Below are 14874 nucleotides of genomic sequence, written 5' to 3' on the forward strand. Positions count from 1 at the left end.
TTGGACCTACTCAGTACCGTTACACCGTGTAGGAGCAGTTTGGACCTACTCAGTACCATTACACCGTGTAGGAGCAGTTTGGACCTACTCAGTACTGTTACACCGTGTAGGAGCAGTTTGGACCTACTCAGTACTGTTACACCGTGTAGGAGCAGTTTGGACCTACTCAGTACTGTTACACCGTGTAGGAGCAGTTTGGACCTTCTCAGTACCGTTCCACCGTGTAGGAGCAGTTTGGACCTACTCAGTACTGTTACACCGTGTAGGAGCAGTTTGGACCTACTCTGTACTGTTACACCATGTAGGAGCAGTTTGGACCTTGCTTCCTTATTGGGATATTATCTGTTTGTTTGATTGATTTCCTGAATGCAGATGTATGGTAGGGTGTTTAAAATTCTCACTCATTAAAAATATTCACTAATCAACACATAATATTATATAATAAAATAAATAAAAAATCTACCCTTTTGTTTCAAACTAAAATTAACATTTCCCTTGACTGTGTTACCCTCCCCACCCAGCAGGTGGCGATGTGCCTGTTTCAGGCAATGCTGCCAATGTGACGTATAATCTAATGGACGGGACTCTTCTTCAACAACAAAAGCGAGTCATTCACCTCGATTGCTTTCTAGCCAACATAGCCGAAAACATTTCAGCTCTTTAAATGCTTTCGTTGTATATTAGCCACTGTGTTTTAAACACATTTGTCGTATATCCTGGCTAGTTACACCATTTAATTGAATATTGACGTTGTTGTTAGTCAGCTAACTAGCTGGGTAAATTAGCAGTAGTGCTAGTCTAGTCACTAATGCTAACTAGCTAACATCCCAACCATGAGCTCACTAAACGACTCCCCACCTTCTAAAGAGGGGATCTGCTGGACGGAGAAAGATACTCTGGGACTGAACATTGTCGTGAAAGAGGAGAAGGAAGAAGAGGATGTCACAGTAAAAATAGAAGCAGAGGTTGAGGCTGTTACCGTGAAAGAAGAAGAGAAAGAAGTTAAATTGACAGAAGAGGAAGACGCGTTCAGAGTGAAAGAGGAGGAGGATGTTACAGTAAAAGAAGAGGAGGAAGAGAAAGAGGAGGTGACTGTCACAGTGAAAGAAGAGGAAGACATTTTTGGAATGAGGGAAGTGGGGGAGATTACTGTCACATTGGAGGAAGAAGAAGAGGAGACAGGAGATCTGATTAACAACCGTGAGTAATATCTCAACCAGGGGTACAAACTTAGCAGTTGTTGAACTGATGTGTGGTTTTAAAGGGGCATTCTACTGAGGGTCTACACTTTAATAGTTCTGTGCTGTAGGAATTGTTAAAACTACAAAGTGGGGGGCGGCCAACTAAACGTTTATGGATCAAATGCTTCCCGTTATATTTTTTCACAACATTTGTAAACATGTGAATATCTCTTTCTGTAGTGCTTTGCTCAGTGTCTATGCTTGACGTCACATTAAAGCAAAAATCAACTCATGTCTGACTTCAAATGATGAAGAGGACATAATCAAGACCAGGAAGGATATTTTTGATCAGAATAATTACCACAGGTTATTTAAAATCAGATGGAGTTAGTTGTGTGCCAACAGAAATAAAGGGTTAAATGTGTGTCCCATAGGGCGGCACACAATTGGCCCAGCGTCGCCCGGGTTAGGGGAGGTTTTGCTTGGGGTAGGCTGTCATTGTAAAATAAGAATTTGTTCTTAACTGGCTTGCATAGTTTAAACTTTTTTTTGTGTGCAAATTGCTCAATGATCAATGGCATAACCATCTTAAAACAATTCCATATGTTAGCTCAGTCTAAAAACACCAACATTCCCAATGTTGTAAATTGTTGAAAAATTACCATTTCTGTCAAACAGTTACACTGTTTCTATTATTAACCTTTTGTAACACAAGTTAATGTTTTAAATTCCCCAAAATAAGCATATTTTAAAACATTTGTACACATTTTCTCGTCAAATTTTGTGTTTACAAATGTTTTTTAAAATGTTTTTCTTGTTTTGAACAGTTATTTTGATACATTTCATCCATTCCATGTTATTCATTCAAAAGTTGTGAGTTTCTGTGATAGTCCGGCTGAGAAATTGGCATTTGATCTGACGACCTAAAATAGCCACCGATAAGGAACGCTATGGACTCTGGAACTCAACTCCGTTATAGACAATGGAACGCTATGGACTCTGGAACTCAAATCCTTTATAGGCAATGGAACGCTATGGACTCTGGAACTCAACTCCGTTATAGGCAATGGAACGCTATGGACTCTGGAACTCAAATCCTTTATAGGCAATGGAACGCTATGGACTCTGGAACTCAACTCCGTTATAGGCAATGGAACGCTATGGACTCTGGAACTCAGATCCTTTATAGGCTATATATATATATAATACATATATATATATAATATGTATTTACATATTAACCCTCTTTTTTACGTTATAGTGGCTGTTACTCTCCCCAGGGACCAATTGTCGGGTGTCTCCACATCTATATTTGTTCAGGGTACATACAGTACCAATAGAAAGTCTCCACCTCTATATTTGTTCAGGGTACATACAGTACCAATAGAAAGTCTCCACATCTATATGTGTTCAGGGTACATACAGTACCAATAGAAAGTCTCCACATCTATATTTGTTCAGGGATCATACAGTACCAATAGAAAGTCTTCATCTCTCTTGGATTTATTTTCTTCAGTTTATTCAAATTCTACAGCACAACGGCAGAGTCATGTCCTAAGTGTAAAACGAACAGTGACTCCATGATTCAGGTCTTCTGGGAGTGCTATAAAGTCCAACAATTATGGGCGAGAGTTAGACAGTTGTCTGTTTTACAATATGTACAACTTTTAATCCGTCTATCTTCATATTTCAAGACATGGCAAATGGGGGTGCGGTGAGATACCCAATGGGTTGAACCGTACTTTTCTCCTCAATCATTTTGACAAAAAAAAAATTGCTTAACTGGAAATCAAATTACTCTCCATTGTTAAGACAGTGGATGAATCAAATGATTCTGCATCGTTGAGACAGTGGATAAATTAATTTTAAATAAATGAAATCCGTCCGAAAGGCCCACGAGAACCAGACCCAAACAGACCCGTGCTGGTTTGGATCCGAGAGACCCGTTCAGATCTGAGTGTAGAGCGACCCGTTCAGATCTGAGTGTAGAGAGACCCGTTCAGATCTGAGTGTAGCGAGACCAAGGGCAATGAATACAGACCTATAGGCTTAGGAGTCTCCTGTGTGATATTAATAGGAGTCCACTCTGTGATATTAATAGGAGTCCACTGTATGTGGATATTAATAGGAGTTAGCTATGGTGTGGATATTATAGGGCTTAGTTATGGTTTAGTGTGGATATTATAGGGCTTAGCTATGGTTTGGATATTATAGGGCTTAGCTATGGTGTGGATGTTATAGGGCTTAGCTATGGTTTGAATATTATAGGGCTTAGCTATGGTGTGGATATTATAAGGCTTAGCTATGGTTTGGTGTGGATATTATAGGGCTTAGCTATGGTTTGGTTTGGATATTATAGGGCTTAGCTATGGTGTGGATATTATAGGGCTCAGCTATGGTTTGGTGTGGATATTATAGGGCTTAGCTATGGTGTGGATATTATAGGGCTTAGCTATGGTGTGGATATTATAGGGCTTAGCTATGGTGTGGATATTATAGGGCTTAGCTATGGTTTGGTGTGGATATTACAGGGCTTAGCTATGGTTTGAATATTATAGGGCTTAGCTATGGTGTGGATATTATAGGGCTTAGCTATGGTTTGGAGATTATAGGGCTTAGCTATGGTGTGGATATTATAGGGCTTAGCTATGGTGTGGATATTATAGGGTTTAGCTATGGTTTGGATATTATAGGGCTTAGCTATGGTTTGGTGTGGATATTATAGGGCTTAGCTATGGTTTGGATATTATAGGGCTTAGCTATGGTTTGGATATTATAGGGCTTAGCTATGGTTTGGATATTATAGGGCTTAGCAATGGTTTGGATATTATAGGGCTTAGCTATGGTTTGGTTTGGATATTATAGGGCTTAGCTATGGTGTGGATATTATAGGGCTTAGCTATGGTGTGGATATTATAGGGCTTAGCTATGGTTTGGATATTATAGGGCTTAGCTATGGTGTGGATATTATAGGGCTTAGCTATGGTGTGGATATTATAGGGCTTAGCTATGGTGTGGATATTATAGGGATTAGCTATGGTTTGGTTTGGATATTTACATTTACATTTTAGTCATTTAGCAGACGCTCTTATCCAGAGCGACTTACAGTAGAGTGCATACATTTTATTACATTTTACATACTGAGACAAGGATATCCCTACCGGCCAAACCCTCCCTAACCCAGACGACGCTATGCCAATTGTGCGTCGCCCCACGGACCTCCCGGTTGCGGCCGGCTGCGACAGAGCCTGGGCGCGAACCCAGCCCAGCCTGGGCGCGAACCCAGAGACTCTGGTGGCGCAGCTAGCACTGCGATGCAGTGCCCTTGACCACTGTGCCACCCGGGAGGCATAGGGCTTAGCTATGGTGTGGATATTACAGGGCTTAGCTATGGTTTGGTGTGGATATTATAGAGCTTAGCTATTGTGTGGATATTATAGGGCTCAGCTATGGTGTGGATATTATAGGGCTTAGCTATGGTGTGGATATTATAGGGCTTAGCTATGGTTTGGTTTGGATATTACAGGGCTTAGCTATTGTTGGTGTGGATATTATAGGGCTTAGCTATGGTTTGGATATTATAGGGCTTAGCTATGGTTTGGTGTGGATATTATAGGGCTTAGCTATGGTTTGGTTTGGATATTATAGGGCTTAGCTATGGTTTGGTGTGGATATTGTAGGGCTTAGCTATGGTGTGGATATTATAGGGCTGAGCTATGGTTTGGTGTGGATATTATAGGGCTTAGCTATGGTTTGGTGTGGATATTATAGGGCTTAGCTATGGTTTGGTTTGGATATTATAGGGCTTAGCTATGGTGTGGATATTATAGGGCTTAGCTATGGTGTGGATATTATAGGGCTTAGCTATGGTTTGGTGTGGATATTATAGGGCTTAGCTATGGTTTGGTGGTGATATTATAGGGCTTAGCTATGGTGTGGATATTATAGGGCTTAGCTATGGTTTGGTGTGGATATTACAGGGCTTAGCTATGGTTTGAATATTATAGGGCTTAACAATGGTGTGGATATTATAGGGCTTAGCTATGGTTTGGTTTTGAAATTATAGGGCTTAGCTATGGTGTGGATATTATAGGGTTTACCTATGGTTTGGATATTATAGGGCTTAGCTATGGTGTGGATATTATAGGGCTTAGCTATTGTTGGTGTGGATATTATAGGGCTTAGCTATGGTTTGGATATTATAGGGCTTAGCTATGGTTTGGTGTGGATATTATAGGGCTTAGCTATGGTTTGGTTTGGATATTATAGGGCTTAGCTATGGTTTGGTGTGGATATTGTAGGGCTTAGCTATGGTGTGGATATTATAGGGCTGAGCTATGGTTTGGTGTGGATATTATAGGGCTTAGCTATGGTTTGGTGTGGATATTATAGGGCTTAGCTATGGTTTGGTTTGGATATTATAGGGCTTAGCTATGGTGTGGATATTATAGGGCTTAGCTATGGTGTGGATATTATAGGGCTTAGCTATGGTGTGGATATTATAGGGCTTAGCTATGGTTTGGTGTGGATATTATAGGGCTTAGCTATGGTTTGGTGGTGATATTATAGGGCTTAGCTATGGTGTGGATATTATAGGGCTTAGCTATGGTTTGGTGTGGATATTACAGGGCTTAGCTATGGTTTGAATATTATAGGGCTTAGCTATGGTGTGGATATTATAGGGCTTAGCTATGGTTTGGTTTTGAAATTATAGGGCTTAGCTATGGTGTGGATATTATAGGGTTTACCTATGGTTTGGATATTATAGGGCTTAGCTATGGTGTGGATATTATAGGGCTTAGCTATGGTTTGGTGTGGATATTATAGGGCTTAGCTATGGTTTGGTGTGGATATTATAGGCCTTAGCTATGGTTTGGATATTATAGGGCTTAGCTATGGTTTGGATATTATAGGGCTTAGCTATGGTTTGGTGTGGATATTATAGGGCTTAGCTATGGTGTGGATATTATAGGGCTTAGCTATGGTGTGGATATTATAGGGCTTAGCTATGGTTTGGATATTATAGGGCTTAGCTATGGTTTGGATATTATAGGGCTTAGCTATGGTGTGGATATTATAGGGCTTAGCTATGGTGTGGATATTATAGGGATTAGCTATGGTTTGGTTTGGATATTATAGGGCTTAGCTATGGTGTGGATATTATAGGGCTTAGCTATGGTGTGGATATTATAGGGGTTAGCTATGGTTTGGTTTCGATATTATAGGGCTTAGCTATGGTGTGGATACTACAGGGCTTAGCTATGGTTTGGTGTGGATATTATAGGGCTTAGCTATGGTGTGGATATTATAGGGCTTAGCTATGGTGTGGATATTATAGGGCTTAGCTATGGTTTGGTTTGGATATTACAGGGCTTAGCTATTGTTGGTGTGGATATTATAGGGCTTAGCTATGGTTTGGTGTGGATATTATAGGGCTTAGCTATGGTTTGGTGTGGATATTATAGGGCTTAGCTATGGTTTGGATATTATAGGGCTTAGCTATGGTTTGGTGTGGATATTATAGGGCTTAGCTATGGTGTGGATATTACAGGGCTGAGCTATGGTTTGGTGTGGATATTATAGGGCTTAGCTATGGTTTGGTGTGGATATTATAGGGCTTAGCTATGGTTTGGTTTGGATATTATAGGGCTTAGCTATGGTGTGGATATTATAGGGCTTAGCTATGGTGTGGATATTATAGGGCTTAGCTATGGTGTGGATATTATAGGGCTTAGCTATGGTGTGGATATTATAGGGCTTAGCTATGGTGTGGATGTTATAGGGCTTAGCTATGGTGTGGATGTTATAGGGCTTAGCTATGGTGTGGATGTTATAGGGCTTAGCTATGGTGTGGATATTATAGGGCTTAGCTATGGTGTGGATATTATAGGGCTTAGCTATGGTTTGGATATTATAGGGCTTAGCTATGGTGTGGATGTTATAGGGCTTAGCTATGGTGTGGATATTATAGGGCTTAGCTATGGTGTGGATATTATAGGGCTTAGCTATGGTTTGGTGTGGATATTATAGGGCTTAGCTATGGTGTGGATATTACAGGGCTTAGCTATGGTTTGGTGTGGATATTATAGAGCTTAGCTATTGTGTGGATATTATAGGGCTCAGCTATGGTGTGGATATTATAGGGCTTAGCTATGGTGTGGATATTATAGGGCTTAGCTATGGTTTGGTTTGGATATTACAGGGCTTAGCTATTGTTGGTGTGGATATTATAGGGCTTAGCTATGGTTTGGATTTTATAGGGCTTAGCTATGGTTTGGTTTGGATATTATAGGGCTTAGCTATGGTTTGGTGTGGATATTGTAGGGCTTAGCTATGGTGTGGATATTATAGGGCTGAGCTATGGTTTGGTGTGGATATTATAGGGCTTAGCTATGGTTTGGTGTGGATATTATAGGGCTTAGCTATGGTTTGGTTTGGATATTATAGGGCTTAGCTATGGTGTGGATATTATAGGGCTTAGCTATGGTGTGGATATTATAGGGCTTAGCTATGGTTTGGTGTGGATATTATAGGGCTTAGCTATGGTTTGGTGGTGATATTATAGGGCTTAGCTATGGTGTGGATATTATAGGGCTTAGCTATGGTTTGGTGTGGATATTACAGGGCTTAGCTATGGTTTGAATATTATAGGGCTTAGCTATGGTGTGGATATTATAGGGCTTAGCTATGGTTTGGTTTTGAAATTATAGGGCTTAGCTATGGTGTGGATATTATAGGGTTTACCTATGGTTTGGATATTATAGGGCTTAGCTATGGTGTGGATATAATAGGGCTTAGCTATGGTTTGGTGTGGATATTATAGGGCTTAGCTATGGTTTGGTGTGGATATTATAGGGCTTAGCTATGGTTTGGATATTATAGGGCTTAGCTATGGTTTGGATATTATAGGGCTTAGCTATGGTTTGGTGTGGATATTATAGGGCTTAGCTATGGTGTGGATATTATAGGGCTTAGCTATGGTGTGGATATTATAGGGCTTAGCTATGGTTTGGATATTATAGGGCTTAGCTATGGTTTGGATATTATAGGGCTTAGCTATGGTGTGGATATTATAGGGCTTAGCTATGGTGTGGATATTATAGGGATTAGCTATGGTTTGGTTTGGATATTATAGGGCTTAGCTATGGTGTGGATATTATAGGGCTTAGCTATGGTGTGGATATTATAGGGGTTAGCTATGGTTTGGTTTCGATATTATAGGGCTTAGCTATGGTGTGGATACTACAGGGCTTAGCTATGGTTTGGTGTGGATATTATAGGGCTTAGCTATGGTGTGGATATTATAGGGCTTAGCTATGGTGTGGATATTATAGGGCTTAGCTATGGTTTGGTTTGGATATTACAGGGCTTAGCTATTGTTGGTGTGGATATTATAGGGCTTAGCTATGGTTTGGTGTGGATATTATAGGGCTTAGCTATGGTTTGGTGTGGATATTATAGGGCTTAGCTATGGTTTGGATATTATAGGGCTTAGCTATGGTTTGGTGTGGATATTATAGGGCTTAGCTATGGTGTGGATATTACAGGGCTGAGCTATGGTTTGGTGTGGATATTATAGGGCTTAGCTATGGTTTGGTGTGGATATTATAGGGCTTAGCTATGGTTTGGTTTGGATATTATAGGGCTTAGCTATGGTGTGGGTATTATAGGGCTTAGCTATGGTGTGGATATTATAGGGCTTAGCTATGGTGTGGATATTATAGGGCTTAGCTATGGTGTGGATATTATAGGGCTTAGCTATGGTGTGGATGTTATAGGGCTTAGCTATGGTGTGGATGTTATAGGGCTTAGCTATGGTGTGGATGTTATAGGGCTTAGCTATGGTGTGGATATTATAGGGCTTAGCTATGGTGTGGATATTATAGGGCTTAGCTATGGTTTGGATATTATAGGGCTTAGCTATGGTGTGGATGTTATAGGGCTTAGCTATGGTGTGGATGTTATAGGGCTTAGCTATGGTGTGGATATTATAGGGCTTAGCTATGGTTTGGTGTGGATATTATAGGGCTTAGCTATGCGTTCCAACTGACTCTGGCCGTTGACCTTGAGATGAGGAAAAATGTTTTAGGCCAACCAGGGTTGCTCCTTTAATCTAACAATATAATGATTATCTTTATAACAGTAACCTAGTTACCGATCAGTAGGCCAGGGCTACATTTTCTCTCTCCTCAGCAGCAGGAGCACGTGACGTCAGCAGCCAGAACCAGTTTCAGCTGGACAAAAAGCTATGTTTTATTGTGTTGCAATTGGCTGACACAGATAAGAAGCTCACGCAGTTCTCTGGACTGGTCCAATCGGGTCCAGTCCGTAAAATTGCACATACCCCAAGACTCGTAGAAATTATATCAGACCTGACCCAGATCCAAGACAAAAGTCCGAATTTGGGACCCGGATCCCGGGTCGGATCTCTGAATTTCCAGGTCTGTTGGACCCGTGCAGACCTCGAGCACCAACTCCTCAACAGCCATGCTAGCCCAATGACGGCATGTACAAGCGACTAGCTAGCATGTACAGCATTCACAAATCAATGACTGAAATGAATACATATCACGGTGGGAGACCATTACAAAACACTGTCAGTGACCATATTAACACATTAGAAGTGTTTTAACATATAAACTCAGCAAAAAAAAGAAACGCCCCTTATTCAGGACCCTGTCTTTCAAAGATAATAAGTAAAAAGCCAAATAACTTCACAGATCTTCATTGTAAAGGGTTTAAACACTGTTTCCCATGCTTGTTCAATGAACCATAAACAATTAATGAACATGCACCTGTGGAACGGTCGTTAAGACACTAACAGCTTACAGACGGTAGGCAATTAAGGTCACAGTTTTGAAAACTTAGTACACTAAAGATGCCTTTCTACTGACTCTGAAAAACACCAAAAGAAAAATGCCCAGGGTACCTGCTCATCTGCGTGAACGTGGCTTAGGCATGCTGCAAGGAGGCATGAGGACTGCAGATGTGGCCAGTGCAGTAAATTGCCATGTCCGTACTGTGAGACAACTAAGACAGCGCTACAGGGAGACAGGAAGGACAGCTGATCGTCCTCGCAGTGGCAGACCACGTGTAACAACACCTGCACAGGATCGGTACATCCGAACATCACACCTGCGGGACAGGTACAGGATGGCAACAACTGCCTGAGTTACACCAGGAACGCACAATCGCTCCATCAGTGCTCAGACTGTCCGCAATAAGCTGAGAGAGGCTGGACTGAGGGCTTGTAGGCCTGTTGTAAGGCAGGTCCTCACCAGACATCACCGGCAACAACATCGCCTATGGGCACAAACCCACCGTCGCTGGACCAGACAGGACTGGCAAAAAGTGCTCTTCGCTGACGAGTCGCGCTTTTGTCTCACCAGGGGTGAGGTCAGATTTGCGTTTATCGTCGAAGGAATGAGCGTTAAACCGAGGCCTGTACTCTGGAGCGGGATCGAGGTGGAGGGTCCGTCATGGTCTGGGGCGGTGTGTCACAGCATCATCCCAGCCAATCTCAATGCTGTGCGTTACAGGGAAGACATCCTCCTCCCTCATGTTGTACCCTTCCTGGAGGCTCATCCTGACATGACCCTCCAGCATGAGTTTAGGATTATGATTTTCATGGGAAGATTTTGCAGTAACTTACCTCTTCCACATGGGTACAGTAGACAGGGAAGAGGTAAGGGGGGACAGGATGTTTATGAGGGGGAATGCAGAAGGAGAAGGAAGTGTGTAACATTAAACAGGGCACTGACAACAACATGAATGTACACTGACATCAGGCATGGAACTATTCAGATTCTGGAACTATTCAGATTCTGGAACTATTCAGATTCTGGAACGTTCAATACATTTTATATTCAACCAAAATATCTACTAATACGTTTTCTTTCTGATACCAAAATGGCTCTAATAAACCTGTTTGAATTCAGATGTGTCCATGTTGTCTACCTGATGGCATTGATGCAGAAAATCACCTTTTCAAAATCAAACTTCTACCACAGCGACCATGTTATTTTTGTGAATTACAATGTTTTTATGCGAAAATGACAAATATGGATACATCCCGAACTCACTTCACTCGCGCTAATCGGTGTGTACGCAGAATAAGGTCCTAATAATTATCAATATTACCTTAGACCGGGGCGGCAGGTAGCCTAGTGGTTAGAGCGTTCGGCCAGTAACCGAAAGGTTTCTAGATCGAATCCCCGAGCTGACAAGTTAAACATCTGTCGTTCTGCCCCTGAACAAGGCAGTTAACCCACTGTTCCTAGGCCGTCATTGTAAGTAAGAATTTGTTCTTAACTGACTTGCCTAGTTAAATAAAGGTTAAATAAAGGTTAAATAAATAGACTGCTGCGCCACTCGGTAGGCCCGAAATACCAGGTGTTTTAATCGGCGTAGATTAGTTGATTAATTTCCTGGCAGGGCTGTGGGACAGTGGAGATTAGTTGATGAATTGCCTGGCTGGGCTGTGGGACAGTGTAGATTAGTTGATTAATTTCCTGGCTGGGCTGTGGGACAGTGGAGATTAGTTTATAAATTGCCTGGCTGGGCTGTGGGACAGTGGAGATTAGTTGATGAATTGCCTGGCTGGGCTGTGGGACAGTGGATGTGTAGGAATGATTCAAATGGAACTGTTAACACCCATTACCCGGGTAGTATTGTGACTAACTAACGGCTATTAACCAATCGGCATCCAGGATCCAAATGTAAAGTTTAATAATGAGGGATCTAGTAATCAAATCAGATTTTATTTGTCACATGTGCCAAAATATAACAGGAATACATCAAGGCCTTAAACAACAATGCCATTTTAAGAAAAATAAGAGTTAAGTAACAAATCGATGAATAAAAATAACTAACAATTAAAGAGCAGCAGTAGACTGCTGTGGCAGAAACATTATGTACCAAATAAGTTACAAATAACGTGAAAAAACACACAATAGCACAATTGATTAAGAGCCTGTAAAACGGCAGCCATCTCCTCCTGTGCCACTATATTTTACATCAGGGTAATGGATTAAACCTCATAGGAAGAGCAGATTGCATTCATGTCTCTCTGTTTAACTAAATACTCTGTCTTTGGCAGGAGAGAGACCAGACTCTCACTCTGACAGAGGGAAGAAGAGTCCTTCAGGGGAACCAGACCCAGATGCGCCCAAACCAGTGAGACGACACCACTGCTCCCAGTGTAATTTGAGTTTTAAGTTTTTATGGAAACTGAAACAGCATGAGAGGACACACATAGGGGAGAAGCCACACCACTGCTCCCAGTGTGGAAAGAGTTTTACCCTGTTAGGGAACCTGAAAAAGCATAAAGGAATACACACAGGAGAAAAGCCTTTCCAATGTTCCCAGTGTGGAAAGAGATTTTCACGATCACAGGAACTAAAATCACATGAGATGAAACACACAGGGGATAGACCACACCACTGCTCCCATTGTGGAAAGAGTTTTACCCAGTTAGGGAGCCTGAACAAACATAAGAGAATACACACAGGAGAAAAGCCTTACCACTGCTCCCAGTGTGGAAAGAGTTTTATACAGTTAGGGAACCTGAACAACCATAATATAATACACACAGAAGAAAAGCCATTCCAATGTTTCTACTGTGGAAAGAGATTTTCAAGATCACAGGACCTAAAATCACATGAGATGATACACACAGGGGAGAAGCCACACCACTGCTCCCATTGTGCAAAGAGTTTTACCCAGTTAGGAAGCCTGAACAAACATAAGAAGAGAATACACTCTGGAGAGAAATCTTAACATACTTTCCCAGTCAGAGGACCTGCAATCACATGACAGAATAGAGAGGCTGTGTTCTGACTTATGTTTTTGAGGTTGTTTTTAAATGAAATGTTGATATGAAAAATATGATTTGGATATTTTAAAATTCCAATTATAAAATAGATTTAGTAGAATGTGCATTTCTTGATTTTAACCTAGAAATGTTATGAATTTAAGTTGTTGTGTTTCATTGAGTTCTTCACGCTAAAGGTGTATGAACAATTTGATGATGTCGTTCTGATAACGTTGACAATTTTTTGACACTCGCTTCCTCATGAATGTTCCCATTAGTATTATTCCACCATGTCAGAGAAAACACAGGTGCTGCATTTGATTAATGGAACATATTGTTGTCTGAATATAAATATAATGTGGAACGGCACTAGTGGACATTCATTATATACATCTGTGTATTGTGTATTGTCATTATATACATCTGTGTATTGTGTATTGTCATTATATACATCTGTGTATTGTGTATTGTCATTATATACATCTGTGTATTGTCATTATATACATCTGTGTATTGTCATTATATACATCTGTGTATTGTCATTATATACATCTGTGTATTGTCATTATATACATCTGTATATTGTGTATTGTCATTATATACATCTGTGTATTGTGTAATGTCATTATATACATCTGTGTATTGTCATTATATACATCTGTGTATTGTGTATTGTCATTATATACATCTGTGTATTGTGTATTGTCATTATATACATCTGTGTATTGTGTATTGTCATTATATACATCTGTGTATTGTGTATTGTCATTATATACATCTGTGTATTGTGTATTGTCATTATATACATCTGTATATTGTGTATTGTCATTATATACATCTGTGTATTGTGTATTGTCATTATATACATCTGTGTATTGTGTATTGTTACAGACAGTGGGGAGAACAAGTATTTGATACACTGCCGATTTTGCAGGTTTTCCTATTTACATAAATGACCATTATATACCTATGTGCTTATTTTATATAATATAAATATAATGTGGACATTCATTATATACATTATAGACATTATAGACCTGGGTGCTTATTTCTTTTAAATTATATATGTTTGTTAGACTGAATGAACCAGAAATTGCCTAATGTGCAGAGGTGTAGTAGATGTTAAGTTTGTTTTCAATTCTAACTCATTAAAAATGTTTCACTCATCAATCAACACATGCTTCTCTTTATACATCTCACTGCTTCTTGACACACTTAACCCGGAAGCCAGCCACACCAATGTGTCTTAGGAAACACCGTACACACAGCATCTAAAATCACATGAGAGGACACACACGTGGGAGAAACCATACCACTGCTTCCAATGGGGTACCGGGACATAGTCAATGTGGAGACTATATACAGGGGGTACCGGGACATAGGCAATGTGGAGGCTATATACAGGGGGTACCGGGACATAGGCAATGTGGAGGCTATATACAGGGGGTACCGGGACATAGTCAATGTGGAGACTATATACAGGGGGCACTGGTACAGAGTCAATGTGGAGACTATATACAGGGGGTACCGGGACATAATCAATGTGGATACTATTTACAGGGGGTACCGGGACAGAGTCAATGTGGAGACTATATACAGGGGGTACCGGGACATAGTCAATGTGGATACTATATACAGGGGGTACTGGTACATAGTCAATGTGGAGACTATATACAGGGGGTACCGGGACATAGTCAATGTGGAGGCTATATACAGGGGGTACTGGTACAGAGTCAATGTGGAGGCTATATACAGGGGGTACTGGTACAGAGTCAATGTGGAGGCTATATACAGGAGGTACCGGTACAGAGTCAATGTGGAGACTATATACAGGGGGTACCAGGACATAGTCAATGTGGATACTATATACAGGGGGTACTG

At 40.8% G+C, this 14874-nt stretch overlaps 1 protein-coding gene across 1 annotated transcript; it reads left to right on the forward strand.

The window, feature by feature from the left end:
- The first annotated feature begins 1051 nt into the window (after nucleotides 1-1051).
- LOC120035928 (gastrula zinc finger protein XlCGF49.1-like) lies at nucleotides 1052-13437 on the forward strand. Its single transcript, XM_038982403.1, has 2 exons — nucleotides 1052-1200; nucleotides 12280-13437. The coding sequence occupies exons 1-2, from the start codon at nucleotides 1128-1130 to the stop codon at nucleotides 12957-12959; spliced, it is 753 nt and encodes a 250-aa protein (XP_038838331.1). The 5' UTR covers nucleotides 1052-1127; the 3' UTR covers nucleotides 12960-13437.
- Nucleotides 13438-14874: the final 1437 nt, after the last annotated feature.

Source organism: Salvelinus namaycush, unplaced genomic scaffold, assembly GCF_016432855.1.
Source record: "Salvelinus namaycush isolate Seneca unplaced genomic scaffold, SaNama_1.0 Scaffold1153, whole genome shotgun sequence".
NCBI classification, from domain to species: Eukaryota; Metazoa; Chordata; class Actinopteri; order Salmoniformes; family Salmonidae; genus Salvelinus; species Salvelinus namaycush.